This window comes from Ceratotherium simum, chromosome 13 (genome assembly GCF_057802395.1).
Source record: "Ceratotherium simum simum isolate JZ-2026a chromosome 13, ASM5780239v1, whole genome shotgun sequence".
Taxonomy (NCBI): domain Eukaryota; kingdom Metazoa; phylum Chordata; class Mammalia; order Perissodactyla; family Rhinocerotidae; genus Ceratotherium; species Ceratotherium simum.
In genome coordinates, this window is record NC_141912.1 from 54,338,414 (window position 1) to 54,358,107 (window position 19,694).

Below are 19,694 nucleotides of genomic sequence, written 5' to 3' on the forward strand. Positions count from 1 at the left end.
TGTATGTTTCATAATTTCAAAATTTTCTCTTTTCCTCTACTTTTGCAAGAAGCCATTTTTTTGTGACCTTTTAAATGCAGCCAGTACCCACACTTATTAGCATTCTGTTCCTCAATCTTCTTAACTAAAATAACGAATGTGTACCCTGTAAAACATGAGTGTTGATTTTCCAGATCTTACTGACAGTTACCTCAACACTCTCCACTTGGCCATGAAGCCAATGCTGCCTATTTTAGGGTGTTTGTTACTATTGCATCCCACTTATTGGTAACTATTATCACCTCAGCCAGTTTTTGCTGGGTTACTCTGCTTTTAAAAAACAACCCCAAAATATGCGGCTTGCAACAACATTTTGTCTCACTCATGTTCCATGTCAGTAGTGGAGATGGGCTGCAGCTGTAGTCCGTTCATCCTGTCATTCCAGAATTCAGTCTGAAGGAGCAGCACTTGCTGGGACATATTGTTCTGGTACCAAGGGAAAGGGCAAGAAAGCTGGAAGAAACATGCAACGTCTCTTAAAATGTCTCCTTTGAACTGGCGTATATTATGTCTCCTCGCTTTTCATTGGCCAAAACAAATCATGTGGTTAAGCTTTACCTTGAGGAAAGGAGGTATTCTTCTGTCACAGAAAGACTCCGCAAGTCAAAGGGCAATGGGGATCTTCTTACAAGCTGAGGAGTGAATAATTGGAAATGATATGGTACCAAGAAGTCAAAAAGACAGACTCAAGGTCCAGAATGCAGGAATTTCAATCCTGACTCTACAATGAAGATGATACATGATTGTATCATCTTCATTGATACATGATTGATTGACTGATCAATCATGAATTTTGTCAGTTGATATATGAATTTTGTCAATTACTTAAATTTCTGTGCCTCTCTTTCCTCATCTTTAAAGTGGGATTGTATAGTGTCTACTCATAGGGTTGTTACACTTTTTAGATGAATTAATTCAAGTGCCTGGAGCATAGAAAGTGTTCGTTAAATGAAATATCTTAATAGTATATGCTGTTATTTGGCCTTTCAACTAATCTGCTTATATTTCTAAAATAGCAAGCATGTTTTGAATTGGTATATGTGACTACATTCTTAGCACTTTTAAATAACATTATAATGACTTTTTTATTTGTCTGTCTCTTGTCTTCTACTAAGATGAAGACTGTACACTCTAGCCTTCATTTTGTATCCCTCCAGTTAGTGCATACTTAGCATATACCAGTTGTTCAATAGATACCTTATCAAAAAAAAAAAAAAGTGAGTAGAAATAAAGTGCTGGAAAAGTTTAGATAGGGAAGGATAGGAGAATACATTGCCCAGTTACTCAGAGAAAAGTTCATAGAAAAATTAGAATTTGAAAAATTTCTTAAAGGAGAAAAAACATTTAATAAACATGTAGGAATAAAGATATTTTTGATTGAGATTGAGATTTTGAGTAGAATGTTCAATGTTAAGAGCATTCCCTAGTTCCGTATTTTTACTGGTTCATGTGCATTACATGTAATAGATGCTTATATTTGCTTATTCATTTACTTACAGATTGACATAACTTTAAAACACCTTGGGGTACCTAAATCTGCCTTGTTCATCGCTGTATCCCCAAGATTTAACATGGTACATTCACAAAGAAAGTATTCAAATATGTTTGTTGAATAACTAGATAACTACCAAACCCCAAACAATTTACTTCTCCATCATTTAAGCTTATAGTTCTCCATTTCTCAAACTCTAAAATAAGTTCAAAACTGTATTGAAGGTTTAGAAATAATCCACATTCTTTTGATGAATTGTCGTGGTTTGTACCAGCCACGTGATCCAGAAGACTTGTAGTGAAATGCCTGGGCTGTGAAACTAAAAACATTTACAAAACAGATTGGAATGGAAAATGGCAAGTTCAGCTGAGCTCACTTTAGCAGCCACAATAAAGTAAATTAACCCCAAATGAGTGATTACGTAGAATTCTGCTTGAGCAACTCGATTTCCAACTGTTAATGTCTATAAACAGAGTTCCTAGGCATTATGTGTGCCATAGGCTATATCAAGTGAGCCATTACATGGAGAGCCTGTCCTATTTGCTTAAAATAAGGAAGATGCATGGATTCTGCTACATACTTTGGAATTATTAAGTATAAGATTATTAGTGAGCAAAGTGTGTGTCCTTGTCTGACTTTCTCAAGAACTTTAAAACACGTTAAAACAATTATCCGTGAGCTGCCCTGATGGCATAGCAGTTAAGTTCGAGCACTGTGTTTTGGCGTCCAGGGGTTTGCAGGTTCGGATCCCGGCACAGACCAACGCACTACTTGTTAAGCCCTGCTGTGGCAGTGTCCCATGTAAAGTAGAGGAAGATGGGCATGGATGTCAGCTCAGTGCCCATCTTCCTCAGCAAAAAGAGGGGGATTGGCAAAGGATGTTAGCTCAGGGTTAATCTTCAGCACAAAAAAGAAAGAAAGAAAGAATTATCCAATGCTTTGCTATAATCAATGGCTTAAATTCTCTCTTTCTTTGACAATGTGACTCAGAGTCAGTCTGGAAATTCTACAGACTCTTCTCTAAACCTCCACTTTTTAAGATCTGCTTAATCTTAGTTTACTTGGCCCTGTGTGGCAGCTGTCAGCATTCTTTCCAGTTCCAGCCCTCATATAATTCACCACTTCAATCTTAATCATCATGCGGACTCATGTTGATTTATTCCACAAATACTTACTAAACATCTACTATGTGTCTGGTACTGTGTGAGGAACCAGGGGGTGAACTGTAATAGATATTTGAGTCGGAAACTAAATTTCATCTTTCCAAAGTCTTTCCAAATTTGAAAGACCTTCTTCGTCTCAACTTTTATCACAATCTCTTCTATTGCTCTTTATCCTCCAATAGTCTTCTAAGAGAATTTAAAATAATATTAGACAGTGACAAGTCAGCTAATGCATGAAAATAGACAGCAAATTGTAATTGCAGAGGCAGGATCAAAAGGCACTAATTTATGTCCACACCTAGAAATAAAGAGCATCAATAAAGGTAAATAGTTAGGTAAAAATAAAAGAGACTATAAATGTATATTTTTTGTAATACTTTTCTTCTCCTATTTGACTTAAAAGACAAGAGTATAAAGCAATAATTATAAAAGTGTGGAGATTTAGTTTGTAATGTATAAAGATGTAATTCAAAGGAAGGAGGAGAGAATGAAACTATATTGGAGCAAACTTTTTGTATATTATTGAAATTAAGTTGGCATTAATGCAAACAAATTGTTTAAATTGTTAATTGCAATCCCTAGGACAACTACTAAGAGAATAACTCAAAAAAAAAGGCAGTGAAAGAAACAACATGATAATTAAAATTGTATAGTAGAAAATATCTATTTAACACAAAATCAAGCAGCAATGGAGGAATGGAAGAACAAAGTAGACATAATATAGAGAGAGAACGAATAGCAAAATGGAAAATGTAAATCATACCTTCTCAATAATTATATTAAATGTAAATGAATGAAACACTCCAGAAATTGACAGAATATAGAACAGAAACAAAAAAGCATGATCCAACTCTTGCTATCTACAAGAGACACATCTCATGTTCAAAGACACAAATAGGTTAAATGTAAAATAATGAGAAAAGATGTACTATGCAAATAGTAACCAAAAGAAAGTTGCAGTAGCTATACTAATATTGGACAAAAGAGATATTAACAAAGAGTGTTACTATAGATAAAGAGGGACATTTCATAATGATAAGTCAACCCATCAGGAAGATATAAAAATTATAAGCATATACATTTAACAATTTAAACTCACAATACATGAAGCAAAGACTAACAGAATTAGGGGAAGAAATAGACAATTCAACAATAACAGTTAAAACCTTTAATACTCCTCTTTCAATAATGGATAGAAAAACTAGGCAGAAGATCAACAAGGAACTAGAAGACTCGAACAAAACTATCAACCAACTAGACCTAACATATCTATAGAACACTTCATCAAAACTAGCAGAATGCACAGTCATCCCAAATGCACATGGAATCTTCTCCAGGCTAGATCATATGATAGACCATAAAGCAAGCCTCAAAACACTTAAAATTATTGAAATCGTAAAAAGTACATTCTCCTACTACATTAGAATTATATTGGAAATTAACCATAGAAAGAAAATTGGGAAATTCACAAATATATGGAAATTAAACATTAAACTTTTAATTAACCAATAGGTAAAAGAAATCACGTGGGGATTAGAAAATACTTTGAAATGAAAATGCAACATACCAAAACTTATGAAACACAGAGAAAGAAGTGCTTGGACAGAAATTGATAGCTGTAAAAGCCCACGTTCAAAAAAGAAGAAAGATCTCAAACCAATAACACAACATTCTATCTTAAGAAATTAAAAGAAAATATTAAAAACCAAAGCAAGTAGCAGAAAGGACATAATAAAGATTAAAGGGTAAATAAATGAAGTATAAAAAGACAATAGAAAAAAGTCAATGCAACTGAAAGTTAGTTCTTTGAAAAGATCAGAGATAATGACAAATCTTTACCTAAATTAGCCAAGGAAAAACGAGAGGATTCAAATCACTAAAATCAGAAGTGAAAAAAGGACATCACCACAGACAACACAGAAATAAAAGTGAGGGAGTACTATGAACATTGTATGCCAACAAATTAGATAATGTAGATGAAATGGACAAATGCATAGAAAGACACAAACTACTGAAACTGACTAAAGAAGAATTAGAAAATCTGAATAGACCTATTATATGTAAAGAGATTGAACAGTAACAAAGAAATTTCACACAGAGAAAAGCCCAGGTGGCTTCACCATTAAATTCTACCAAATGTTTAAAGAAGAATTAACACCGGGTCTTCACAAACTCTTCCAAAAAATAGAAGAGGAGGGAACACTCCCCATCTCATTCCATGAGGCCAGAATTACACTGATATTAAAACCAAACAAAGACATCAGAAGAAAACTACAGATTAATATACTTATGAATATAGACATTAAAATACTCAACAAAATGCTAGCAAACCAAATCCAATATATAAAAAGGGTTATACGCGATGACCAACTGTGATTTAGCTCAGCAATGCAACATGGGTTTAACATAGGAAGATCAATCAATGTAATAAAACATATTAATAGAATAAAAGACAAAAACCACATGATCATCTCAATAGATGCAGCAAAAGCATTTGACAAAATACAACACCCTTTCAAGATAAAGGCACTTAGCTAACTAGGAATAAAAAGGACTTCTCAATTTGATACAGACATCTACAAAAATCCCACAGCTAATATTATACATAATGATAAAAGACTGAATATTTCTCTGCTAAGATCAGAAATAAGACAAGGATGTCTGCTATTATCACTTATATTCAATATTGAATAGAACTAGATTTTATCCAGGTCAATTAGTCAAGAAATAATGTTAATAATAATAAAAAATAAAAGACATCAACATTGGAATATATATTATCTTGGAAACTTGCTGAACTTGTTTATTAGTTCTAACGTATTTTTTTTGCAGTGTATTCTTTAGGATTTTCTATATACAAGATCATGTAATTTACAAATAGAGATAGTTTACTTGATACTTTCCAACCTTGATGCCTAATACAAAAATCAATTTCATTTCTATACACTAGCAAAGAACAACCCCAAAATGAAATTAACAAACAATTCTATTTAAAATAGCAACAAAGGGGCTGGCCCAGTGGAGTAGTGGTCAAGTTCACACTCTCTGCTTAGGCGGCCTGGTGTTCACAGGTTCAGATCCCAGGCGCTGACCTACACACTACTCATGAAGCCATGCTGTGGCAGCATCCCACATACAAAATAGAGGAAGGTGGGCACTGATGTTTGCTCAGATCCAGTCTTCCTGACACAAAAAAAATAAATAACAACAAAAAGAATAAAATACTTAAAAATAAGTTTAATAAAAGAAGTACATGATTTGTACACTTACAACTACAAAATATCATTAAAAACTCAAAGCATGACTAAATAAATGAAAAGACATTCCATGTTCATGGATTGGAAGACTTAATATTGTTCAGATAGAAAAATTCCCCAAATTCATCTATGGATTCAACACAATCCCTATCAAAATCCCAGTTGTCTTTTTTTCTTTTTTTTTTTTTTTTTTGCACAAATTGGCAAGCTGATACTAAAATTAATATGGAAATGCAAGGGACAGAGAATAGCCAAAATCATCTTCAAAAAGAAAAACAAAGTTGGAAGACTCACTTCTCAATGTCAAAGCTAAAGGAATCAAGATAGTGTGTATGTGGTATTTGCATAAAGATAGTCTTAAAGATCAATGAAATAGAATTGAGAGTCCACAAATAAACCCTTATATTTATGATGAATTCGTTTTTGACAAAGGTGCCAACACAATTCAATGGGGAAAATCATAGTCTTGTCAACAAATGGTGTTGGGACAACTGTGTATCCATAAGCAAAAGAATGGAGTTGGACCACATCTTACACCATATATAAAATTTAACTCAAAACAAACTTATATACTACACTATCCTATACTATACTATACTATAAGTATTATACTACACTATAGTATTATAATACTATAAAACTCTTAGAAGAAAACACATTCATTATGTGACTTTGGTCATATATCATATGACTTTGGTTTAGACAATGGTTTCTTAAATATGACACCAAAACCACAAGCAAAAAATGAAAAATAAATATATAAATTGCCTGCTATTGAAATCAAACTTTTGTGCTTCATAGTATACCATGCAGAAACTGAAAAGGCAGCCCACACAATGGGAGAAAATATTTGCAAATCATATATCTGACAAAGGACTTGTACCCAATATATATAAAGAACTTTTATGATTCAACAATAAAAAGAAATAACCCATTAAAAACGGGCAAAGATTTGAATAAACGTTTCTCCAAAGAAGATATGTAAATGGCCAATAAGTATATGAAAAGAGGCTCAACAGCATTAGTTATTTGTGAGATGCAAATCAAAACCACAGTGAGATACCTCTTCACACTCAATAATATGGCTAAAATTTAAAAAAAATTTTTTTACAGACAGACAATAACAATTGGTGAGGATCTGGAGAAATTAGCACCCTCATACATTGCTGGTGGGAGTGGAAAATGATGCAGGTACTCTGGAAAGCAGTTTGGTAGTTCCTCAAAATCTTAAATGAAGAATTACCATGTGAACCACCAATTTAATCCCTAGGTATATACCTAAGAGAACTGAAAACATGTCCACACAGAAACTTATACATAGATATTCATAGCAGCATTATACATAGTAGCCAAAAAGTAGAAATAACCTGAATGCCCATCAATGGATGAATGGATAAACTAATTGTGGTATATGCATTCAATGGAATGTTATTCGGCTATAAAAAGAAATGAAGTATTGATACATGCTACAACATGAATGAACCTTGAAAACATTGTTAAGCGAAAAAAGCCAGATGCAAAAGACCACATGTTATATGATTTTATATACTGGAAATGTAGAGAATAGGCAAATTCATAGAGCCAGAAAGATCTGTGGTTGGCAGGGGGTGTTAGAGTGGCGCAATGGGGAGTGACTGCTAATGGGTTTGGACTTTCATTTCAGGGTAATGAAAATGTTCTGGAATTAGATAGTGATGGTGTGATAATTACACAACTCTGTGAATACACTAAAAACCACTTAATTGTATCCTTTTAAATGGTGAATTTATGGCATGTAAATTATATCTGAATAAATTTGTTTTTAAAATCAGAAAGAATGAAAAATGATGGGTTTTAAAAATTAAAAAAAAATTTTAAGGTAGAGGGAATTTATTTCAGAAAATTTTTCTGCTGAAACTGTAGGGAAGAAAAAAACTTAAACAATTTGACATGTTGATGTAATAAGACTATATAATGGGAACTATCCAAATGTTTGTTTGTGACTAAAGATTTTAAGGTCTGTATAAGTACAGAAGCACAAGAGTGACTATTCAATGAAAATCATATGTTAGATCCCAGGAAGGAGAGGGGAAATCAATTTCTACAAAGAGGAGCTAATTGACTGTGTGATGGAATAATGTTGACAGACCACAGATCCAGGGATTGGCGGGGGACAGGAGGCATGGGTTGGGGGTTTGAGTGATAGGATCAGGGACAGCAGTTGTGGTCCATAAGGGCTATCTGTAGAATCTGCAAGTAGAGCTATTTATTGTGAGAATGAAGAGATGGGACAAAGAAAATAGTCGTGATTCTCATCATAGGAACTTAGCATGTGCATCTAAACTCTAAAAGAGCAGTGCTAGGATCAAAAATATTTGTCAAGATGTCATGGAGTTAAACGGAAAAAGTCACTGGGTTTTGGAGCACGATCATCCCCAAATGGTAGTGGGTGTAAGGAACAAGAAAAAGTCCCATTGTTCCTACCAGACAGAGAAATGTGAGGAGGTTATTGTTTCGTATGAGACAGCCCTACCAAGTGTCAGTTGCACTCTATTATGATAAAATGGGTAATGAGTTAAAGAATAGGAGAAAGATAAAGAAGATTTGTCCTCTTGGAGCAGGCATTTGTTAAGTACTGAAAAAAAAGCATCATCCAAACTCTCAGACCCTTCCAGCTACCAACTTAACTCTTTCCTCCTCCTCCTCGCTAAAATTTTTGACATTCCCATTTATTGGTTTCTTTTTCTCACCACCCCTCAGCCCCACTGATTTCTCAGCCCACTTGATTCTGATTCAAGTCCCACCACTACACTGAAACTGCTCTCACTAGTCACCAATGATTTCCAGAAAATATTTTCCTGAAGACTTCTTGCTTGACCGTTTGCCAGCATTAGGCAATGTTGTTCACGGCTTCCTTGTTCATATACTCCCTTCCCACGGCCTTCCTATCTGTCTTTCTGCTTCTCTTTGCTTTGAATAGTATCCTCCCTTCCTTGGGAGCCATTAAATGACTCTTTACTAGATTCCTTCATAATTCCATACCATTTTTCAGGTGATCTCTTTTGCAGGCACATTTTAATGAGATAACTTGCAAATTGTATATATCATGCTAGTCTTCTTTCCTCCGAGATACACACAATCACGCATATATACATACACATTATGTATATAGCTTTACTGTGTCTCAAAATCAGATCATATGAGTCCCCCAACTTTGTTCATTCTTTAAAATTGTTTTGGCTATTCCAGATCCTTTGCATATTCATAAAAATTTTAAAAATAAATGTTTCAATTTCTACAAAAATATTGCCATTATTTTGAATGGGATTTATTGCACTGAATCTATGGGTCAATTTGGGGAGAAGTGCCATATTAAAAATATTAAATCTTCTAATCCATGAACATGGTGTATCTCTCCATTTATTTAGGTCTTCTTTTATATCTCCTCGCAATTTTCATAATTTTTCATATATATATTTTGTTAAATGTATCCCTAAGAATACAGGTTTTGCTATTGAAACTTGTGTTATTTTGTAATTTAATTTTCCAATTGTTTATTGCTAGTATATCGGAATACAATTAATTTTTGTTTATTGATTTTGTGTCCTGCATATTGCTAAATTCAGGTGTTAGTTCTGGTGGCTTTTTTGTTGATGCCTTAGGATTTCCTTTGTAAGCGGTAATGTCCTCTGAATAGCATCAATCTATGTGCATTTTATCTCTTTTTCTTGTCTTCTTGTGCTGGGTAGGACCTCCAGCACAGTGTTGAGTAGAGGTGGTGAGAGAAGACTTCATTGCGTTGTTCCCACTCTTAGAGGAAAGTGTTCATCTTTCACCACTAGGTAGCATCATAGCTAAAGGCTTTTCATAGATGTACTTCATCAGGTTGAGTAAGTTTCCTTCTATTACTAGTTTACTAGTTTATGGAGTTTTATCAAGAAAGGGTGTTGAAGTTTTCAAATGCTTTTCCTTTATCTATTGAGATGATATTTTTTTCTCTTTTATTCTGTTAATATGATAAATTACATTGATTTATTTTTGAATGTTAAACCAACACTGCTTTGCTGGAATAAATCTGACTGATTTATTGAGCCAAATCTATTATCTGGTTTTGTAAGTTACTGGACTTGCTTTGATAATATATTTTTAAGGAGTTTTGCTCAGTGGTTTTCTTTTGTTGTCATGTCTTTGATTATTAGGGTAACTGTGGCCTCATAAAATTAGTTGGAAAGTATTATTGTTTCATTAAATTTCAGAAAGACTCTGAGTAAGATTGGTATTATTTATTCTTTATTGTTTTATTGAATTCATCATTGAACGTATCTGGGCCTAGAGTTTTTTTGGAGCAAGGTTGAGTAAGGATAGTGTCAGTTTTGGTAATCTTTGTTTTTCAAGGTATGTATCCATTTCATTTAAGTTTGCAGAGTTATTGGTTGTTCATAATATTCTCTTATTTCCCTTTTATTTTTTTTTTTATTTTATTTATTTTTTTTTTATTTTTTTTTTTAAACTCAACTATACAAATACCGTATGATTTCCTTCATTAAGTAGTAGATAATAACAACAATAAACAAACACATAGGGACAGAGATTGGATTGGTGGTTACCAGAGGGGAAGGGGGGAGGGTGGAGGGTGAAAGGGATAATTCGGTACATGTGTGTGGTGATGGGTTGTAATTAGTATTTTGGTGGTGAACATGATGTAGTCTTATTTCCCTTTTAATGTCTGCAGCATGTCTGTCTTTTGCTTATAACTTTGTCCTGGTCACAAATATTTCTTAAGACAGAGCAGGTTTCAAGGGCCATAATTTACATGATATTTTCAATTCATAACTGTGGTAATACCTCTTCTAGGATGTATTTTCATGTCAAAGATGATTTTAAAGCTTGTTTATAATAGTAGAATAAGAATGGAGTGTGTGTGTGTGTGTGTGTGTGTGTGTGCCTTCCACAGGAAGAGGTTGTTGACCCCTTACTGAGATGGCAGGGGAAAGACCTTCCCATATGGACAGCCTCCCAGACTGGATCTCTCAAAGCCCTCTAGTATGATTATTATTGCTTTTATGTAACTAGGCATATGTTAAAAACATTTACTGACTTCCATATCACATTGTGTTGAAGTTTATACATGGACACCTTGCATCACAATGGGAAAAGATGAGCTTTACAGTCAGATAGACCTGAGTGCAAATCCTGGCTTGTCAGATATAGACTTGGATGTTTATTTCATCCTTCTCAATATCTGCTTGATCGTCTATAAAGTAGGATTCACAGTAATCTACTCTTAGGAACGCATTAATGATTATTCAAGATTATTCACGGTTCCTGGTGCTCAGTTAATATCAGTGATTTCTATTAATATCATGCTGACTTTCTCTAGACATAGACAATTTATCAATGTGGAGATTTGTATATCCCCTCAAGATGCGTGCAGAATTAAACATCTTCCATCCTTATTTAGATTATCATCTTAAAAGAGAACATTATCATTGCTTTTTTTCCCCCGATTGCAGGGACCATAGCCATGTTCCCTGGGGCAGTTTCTCTTCACAGGGACTCTGTTTCTGAGGGTTGCAGAAGTCAGCAGATGCAGGATACTGAGTCTTTCCCTCAAGGGTGCACTCCCTAATAGAATTGCTAAAATTTAAATGATCTCCCAGAGATCATTTAGAAAGTAGTTCAAGTCCAGTTAGCAGATATTTATAGGGTTACTCTTGCTAGAGGTCTTCTGGAACTTTCTAATATCCATTGCAACTTCTCCTTACTTATTTTAAAAATGACTATTTAAAAAGAGACTCACAGAGGAGGAAGGATTCCCAGCTTCTATCTTCCCCAACCAATGGATAAGGTGATGGATTGGGCCGCCACTATGTGGAAGGGTCAGTCTACATGCCAGGACATACAGAGTCAGAAGAGAAATGATTTATCAAATGTTTTTCTGTTTAAGGGCAGATTTTCATTAAGTTAATTTGCTTCTTTTTGAGAGACAATATTTATGGTCAAAAGGAGCATCGTGTTAATTTGTCTTTGTAGACATCACAGTAAAATTCTGTTCTCAAATTAAGGGTTGCCTAACAGACTTGGATCTTGTGATGTATAAAGCAACTGAATCCATCCAACATCCATTCTGAGACCACAGGGACACAGTGGTCTGCCCCAGCTTGCAGCACAAAGATAAAAGCAACAGATGAATAATCACAGTAGAACTAAGATGGCCTGATAGTGTGCTCATTGGCATATTTTCCTCTTTAAAAAATTACACAAGCTGAATTTTATTGTTTTGCTTACTAAACCCTATTGATCTTCATGAGCTTATAATTATGAAAATATTATACTTGGAGGGACTCCCTGCTATTATCAAATAACTTTGAAGAGAAATGCAAGACCACAAGGGATTCTCTGTTTCTGTGTGCATTTTAAAGGGTTAGACTATAAAATTGGTTTCAAGCAATTTCATAACAACAAATAGTATGCAACAAAGAATGTTTTGTTTATTTTTTATTCCTTTCATTCAAAGGTTTGCATCGATCAAACCTCCTAAGCAGAAAACCTAAAGAAATGCAAGTAGTTAAGTCCCGTCTCTCCATCTGGCAGCAGATGGCAGTATTGATGCATAAAAAAATCCATTCAGCTCACTTTTGCGATTGCCTGTTAGGTTTTCCTTCTCTTTAAACTTGGGTATCTGAGCTGAACCAGAATTCCTAATAAGATAATATGATTGTAATCCCCTTGTTGCTCTTCTTCCTCAGTCTTTATCTCTCTCTTTTTTAAATTGAGAGGTTTTCTTTTTTAGAGCAGTTTGAGGTTCAGTTCAATTAAGTGAAAGGTACAGAGACTTGCCATATGGCCCCTATCTCCAGTCATGAACAGCCTCTTCATTATCCACATCCCCGATGAGAGTGGTACAATTGTTACGATTGATGAGGCAACATTGATATATCATAATCACCCCAAGTCCATACTTTACCTCATGGTTCACTCTTGATGTGCATTCTTTGAGTTTGGACAATGTATCCAAATATATTATGTAATGTGTAATGCCATGTATCCATCATTATAATACCACACGGAGTATTTTCACTGTCCTAAAAATCCTCTGTGCTCTGCCTATTCATCCCTCCCCCCCTCAACCTCTAGCAACTACTGATATTTTTACTCTCTCCATAGTTTTACCTTTCCCAGGATGTCACATATTTGGAATTATATAGTACGTAGCCTTTTGAAATTGGCTTCTTGCACTTAGCAATACGCATTTAAGTTTCGTCTATGTTTTTTCATGGCTTGATAGCTCATTTCTTTCTAACGCTGAATAGTCCATTGTCTGGATATAGAACATCTCTTTTTCTATAAAGAGCTGTCTTTTCCATTTGCAGCTCTCTTTAGACCTTGACAAAATTGCGATGTTTCAACTTTTTTTCCACTCAAACTCCTATTTGGCATTCGACTGTATTACTCAAGAACATACTCAACTCAGCAAACGTTCTGGGGAAACGGGCCCTCAAACCTCCCAGACCACAGGTGTCTGGGACACTCTCCTTCTGTGTCTTCTAATTACTTCTCCAAAGTGGGAATTTCCTAAGTCAGATAAAAATAAAGGGTCTCCGCTCCTTCCAGATCCCTGGAACATCATCTGTGGTTCAGAGAAAATGGAAGGCCTTGCAGCCTGTTTCACAGCCTCGAGGGCCAGGACAGCAGACCAAGTCCAGGATTAGCGCTGTGGCCGCTGAGATAAAGCAGATCCGGGCCAGACGGAAAACAGCCCGGATGCTGATGGTTGTGCTTTTGGTGTTTGCAATTTGCTATCTACCAATTAGCATCCTCAATGTGCTAAAGAGGTAAAGATCACCTATTATATGAGAATGAAGTGACCTGTCATTTCTTGGTTCTTAATTAACAACTTTTTTTTTTAAGCCAGAGAAAAATCTAAACTGTCTGCCTAGATAGCTTGTCAGCCAGATAAATCAATGTGTTGTTATCAACAGGTAAGGTGAATAGCCTTCAGAGTATTCAGACTCTAAATGCCCTTGTTCATGCAAATTCTCTGTTGAGTGGCAGACATAAAACAGATGTTCCCTGACCTCTTCAAGCTAATTGCTAAGCTTTAGATTCAGAAAAACTTCTAATGCAAAAAATGCACATAGAGCCTGTAGTTGTTTTTTCATCAGAACAAATGGGTTTTCCAAAACTTTGTTCTCAAAAACATAGGGAATCATGACAGAATTCTATCTAAAGGATAAAAAGAGATGAGTGTTTTGTTAGCATTCTAATTATACTTAAAAGTACATTTGTGAGCGCACACACAAAAAATGGAATCAGCACATACCATGTTCTGAATGTTTAAACAGAAAGAAAGAAAATCCATTTCCTGAAGTCATTGAATGAAGCTCAGAGTGAATATTAATAAAAATCAGCACAAAATTTTTCAGTGCAAGAAAGTATGTTATTTGTTCCGCTGCAGACACACTATTAAGTTAAAACAATTGACCAACACAAACAGCCCATGCAGGGGCACTGGTAGACAGGAACTTCACAGCCAGCCAACCGTATTGGGAATCATAACCATGGCACAGACTGGTCCCAAGGTGATACTAATTCTGTTTATAACAGGCTTCGAACTTAAACTAGAAGCGCTCCTCTCTCTTTTCCCTGATTCAGAGTCAGTATCATATTGCTCACAGCTGGGGACTCAGGAGAGACGCTGCTCTGGCTGGACTCACAAAGATGAAAGGTGGTATAACCAGCTGCAAAGATTTCTCTTTCTCTTGGCCCTTGTTTTTGGTTGCTTAATGACTTTTTCAACGGAGAAGAAATAGAAAATGAACTTTTCTTTTTGTTGTTCAGTACTATTTACCACAGACACAGCCTTAAAGATTTTCGGCAGCTTGAGTTCTTGAGACATACGTATACGGGCTCACAAGGACATGAAGGCTACTTTGCCCTCCATATCTTTTCATAAATCCCCTCATTTTTCTTGCCCACAGAAATCTCACACACATGTATTACAGTCTTTTGCTAGATGATGTTTTCTGCTCCTAAGAACTTTATAAACATGCCATGATACTGGATGGATTTTCTCCTCTTTGTTTTTGGATTTTTCTTTTTTGTACCTATATTTTAGTCAGTCTAAACTCAATGAAAATTGGATTTACTGCTCTCCAGATTGCCCATTTGGATCTCCTGCACCTCAGCACTTGTACCCTTCCTTTAACTAGTTCCAAATACCTACTTGTCCATAATATTTCTCCTATTCTTTTGACTTAAATACCTTCCTTTCCAAGGAAAATAAATGACCTTTTAAAGAGAAAGTCCATGTTAAATTCAAAATATATTCAATTTTTTGAGAATTCTACTCTTTTCCACATAATAAAAAAATTAACCTTGAAAATTGTTTTTCTCTTTATCAAATAGCATTTTCTTCAAATGCTTATCTGCTTTTTGGCCTTGCATATTATACTTACGTTTTCTTTCTCTTACAAATAAATTCCTAAATTCTTTTTCTTGAAACTTAATTTTTTGTCTGACTAGCCAAAACTAACTTCTTTAAGGCTGTTCTGGTTTGTCTAGGATTTCTATGGTATATTATGGTAGAGAGTCGTAACTCATTAATTCCATTTGTCCGTGATGTTTCACTCCATATCGTATTTTTGTAAAACTCTAGTACTCTGTAGAGCATCCCTTTATGCCAGAAATGCATTCCCATCATGGACACAAGCTACACAATTAATGATGGAGCCTCTGACAGGAAATGCATTATAATCTTCAGCCTATAAATTAATCAGGTAGTTGCAAGTTGCCTGTTGTCAGCTAGTGAATAGAATTTGATAGATGGGATATTTCTAAGTTTGGAACAAATCTTGAAAATGACTTTTAAGGATATCATAATGAAGTATTTTTCAGAGTTTAAAATAATAAAGAAAAATACTAAAACTCATGAATTTTCAGAAATTACAAGAATTTTGCCTACTGAAAACTAGTTCTTCTCTGGGTAAAAAGAAGTCCCAGAAGCCAAATTTCAGCAAAGGTGGGAATATGGGAGTTGAAGAAACATAATACTTTGATCAATGCCCAAATGAAAGTAGCAAGTACTTATAGACTGCAATTTAGGTGTGCTTTCTAAAGACACGCAAGATGGAATTAACGAACATTGCTCAGTTGTATTTAGAAACAAAATGAAAAAAAGGACATAGATACAAATTTAACCTCTGTATTCTTACCCACAAAAAATATTATTGCATTTGCTGTTTACAGGAGAGAAAGACTCTTCTTCTCTGACCTGATGTGGCTGTTGATTTACTAACTGTGCCATGGAGGTTCTGTGGCCGGTGCTGCAGTTACTCTAAACCCACTGTGGTCCTGTAAACCCATCAGCCATCAATGCCTGTAGCGAGGAGGACATGGGTCAGGAAGCCTCTATCGAGGGCTTTGTTCACCCTTGAGTTTAGTTAATTGAAAAGTACTCTCCAGAATCACACTGGATTTCCTGTTGTTTCTTTTCCTACAGAGTATTTGGGATGTTTACCCACACCGAAGACAGAGAGACTGTATATGCCTGGTTTACATTTTCACACTGGCTCGTATATGCCAATAGTGCTGCGAACCCAATTATTTATAATTTTCTGAGTGGTGAGTTTCAACTATATAAGCCACAATTCTAATCAAGGGTGAGGGATCAATGACTGGAAGGTTTGGAATACTCTCGAACTATATGATGAGCTTAGTCGCTGTATAGTGAGATATTTTTTTCTCAGATGTGATTTGTCTCGAGTTTCTTCCTTCATGAGAGGGACTACCTGTTACCTAACTCATCAGAGACAATTATCTAAGTCATTTTTTTCCATAAAGTTTAGAAGAAATGTTGAAATGGGAGAAAAGTAAAAATTGTGAAAACTGAATAATAGAGATCTTGCTTTTCATACATTAAACTCATGATTTACAAAAATGTAAAATAATTTTATCTGAAAATAAAACAGCCTTGGTATATTGTTTCCTTTACCAACATTTGTAGCCTAATTGAGACTGAATTGGAACCTTTCCACTTTTAGGTATTATTCTGTATTTACATTTCTTTCATGGGTAACATCTCTTGAGTTTGTCTTAAGATTTCTTACTGACCCCCAAAAAAGGTATTACTCCTAAACAACACATAACACTTACACATACACCCATTGATTTAATCTATCTCTGTTTATGAACTCAATATAATTATAATAATCATTTAATTGTTGTTTTATTTATAAACATTTTGCCTGATTGACTTTTAGAATTGTGTTTTAAGTAGCTAAATCTTTACAATGTCTTCTTTTCTAACTGGTTGGTCATTTCTTTTTCATTTCTATCTCCAAATACATGATAATTTTATATGGAAAAATAAGCAATTCACTTTATTGCGTACTTAATAAACTATGTGTATTTTCCAACTTCATTTTTGGCCTTCTTGGTTGTATAGGCGATATATGTATAAAAAAGACAACCAACCAGTCAATTAGAAATTTTTAATAGCTTTTTTTTCCATCATGGCATGCACCCTGTATGTACCTGCTTTATTTCACCTTTCAGAGCATCAGGTGGTATATATGTGAGGCTTGTTTTGTATTCAGTTCCCCTTTTCATGGCTTCCCCTGCAGCACCCAACCCCATCTCCTAACTAAAGATGACATTAGGCCTGAGACAACTAAATACCACTTCTCCTGTGCTGTGTTTGAAGGGAGAAGGGGCCATGTGGAGCTGTGGCATGGAGAGCAGTGGGGAAGCAATTGCACGGGGTTGGAAATGACTCAAGCCCTGAGCCTTGCACTAAGCAGTAAAACCTATTAGGAGGTCGTAGGGAGAAGTGTTTGAAGCCGGTGATACAGAACCAAGTCAAAGCGCTATTACGGGGTTAAGAGTAAGGCAGGGAAGGCGGCTGATACCCACTGAGGACTCGTTATGTGCCTGGCGTTGTCCTAGGCCCTTGGACAGGCATCTTCCCATTTGGTCACTCAATAACCCAGTTTGGTAACTGATGCTCAGAGAGAAGAAACGATGATTCCCAACACTGTCATTTACCCTTAAAAAGGATCATTTTCATACTTCTCCAATTTGACTTCACTCCAATTTCTACTAAAGACAAGAAACAACTTCTAGTCATTTATTTTTCCTTCAGTTTTTTTTGTTCTGCCTTATGCAGTTTACTAAACTTTAGAAATTTTCTAGATATTTTAAGATATTTTTCTAGATATTTTGTTGAACTGATCGTGTCAGTAGAACAGTTTCTTCAGAGTACAGCGCAGGGGTAATTTCTGTATAGCTTGGCTACGTACACATAGGTTTCATCATTTTTGAAATTATTAAATATCTCTGGATGTCCTTGTACTGATGATCACTTTTATTATAGTTACCTAGTTAAAAATAACCCACATTCACAAATATGTGAGGTTTGACTCTAAAGGAATGAAACAAACTCCAAACCTCACATATGAAAAGCAGTCTCGCTATTTTATGGAAATTCCTCATTGTTTCAAGGGTCTACCAAGCTTCCAGGAATGCAATTTCCTTTTCCTATTCTCCCTACCTTTGCAAAATATTGCACCTCATCGTTAGTTTGGCTCAAGGGATCAACTCCGTTGTACCTTATTCATGATTTGTTGAAACATATTTATGCGTAATTTTTTTCCTTTCATTCTCCCTGGTTTGCCAGGAAAATTTCGAGAGGAGTTTAAAGCTGCATTTTCTTGCTGTTGCCTTGGAGTTCACCATGGCCAGGAGGATCGGCTCACCAGGGGACGGACGAGCACAGAGAGCCGGAAGTCTCTGACCACCCAGATCAGCAACTTTGATAACATATCAAAACTCTCAGAGCAAGTTGTGCTCACCAGCATCAGCACACTCCCAGCAGCCAATGGAGCGGGGCCGCTTCAAAACTGGTAGAATGTTCATTCACATGACAGGGAAACCTGAGTAAAACTAATCTTTTTTTAAATCTCTGTACACAGAAATTTTATTATCCTAATGATCTGAAGCTAAAATTACTTTGTGGACCCCCTTTCTTTTTTTTTAAAGAAAATCTATTGCTCTTTGGAAATAAAAAAAGTCAGTTTGAAATAATTTCTCAACTTTTGATTTCAACATGTCAGAAGTTAAACCTTCAACTGAATTTATTTCAGGCTATTTCACATTTAGTTTTGTGTATTATGATTTGTCAATTAAATATTTGAATATTTCTAATTCTAATCATTATTTTAACCTCTCACTTTCAAATTGGATGCAAAAAATTACCAAGAGTTATCCAATGATTTTCTTTTGGCTACTAAAAGAAGTAGCAATTACTAACTGAATTAACGACAGACATGTTAGCTGACTTTATAGTTTTAACAAAATCACAAAGACTGTCATTACAATGTGACATAGGAGAGAATATTTGTATACAAAATAGCATATTATATTAGATAACTCAAAAGCTATCTTTCAAAACTATATAAAAATATGTACTATTAAAATTTATTTTTCATTAATTTTATCACTCATTTCCATAATTTTCTCAGGTTTGTAACCTTACCATTGCTAACATTTCTCATCTCAACGTACGGCCAGTAAAACTGTATTAAAATAAAAATTTTGGAGTAACTACAAATACATAATAATTTCCATCTCTAAGAAAAGATTTTGACATTTAAGAATAAGATAAAATCACATTATTACATTCTTCTGACCAATAGAAATGATATGGTTGCCTGGCTGGATTAAATTAAGAATGCATTTTACAAAGAAAAGAAGTAGCAGACTGCT

At 35.0% G+C, this 19,694-nt stretch overlaps 1 protein-coding gene across 1 annotated transcript in view; it reads left to right on the top strand.

Moving 5' to 3' along the window:
* Positions 1 to 18,997, top strand: part of HCRTR2 (hypocretin receptor 2) — a 136,610-nt gene extending 117,613 nt beyond the window's left edge. Inside the window, exons 6-8 of the mRNA XM_087437887.1 lie at positions 13,545 to 13,765; positions 16,432 to 16,553; positions 18,607 to 18,997. Coding sequence (XP_087294013.1) covers positions 13,545 to 13,765; positions 16,432 to 16,553; positions 18,607 to 18,836 — 573 coding nt within the window. The 3' untranslated portion in view covers positions 18,837 to 18,997. The remainder of the gene's footprint in view (positions 1 to 13,544; positions 13,766 to 16,431; positions 16,554 to 18,606) is intronic.
* The last annotated feature ends 697 nt before the right edge of the window (positions 18,998 to 19,694 follow it).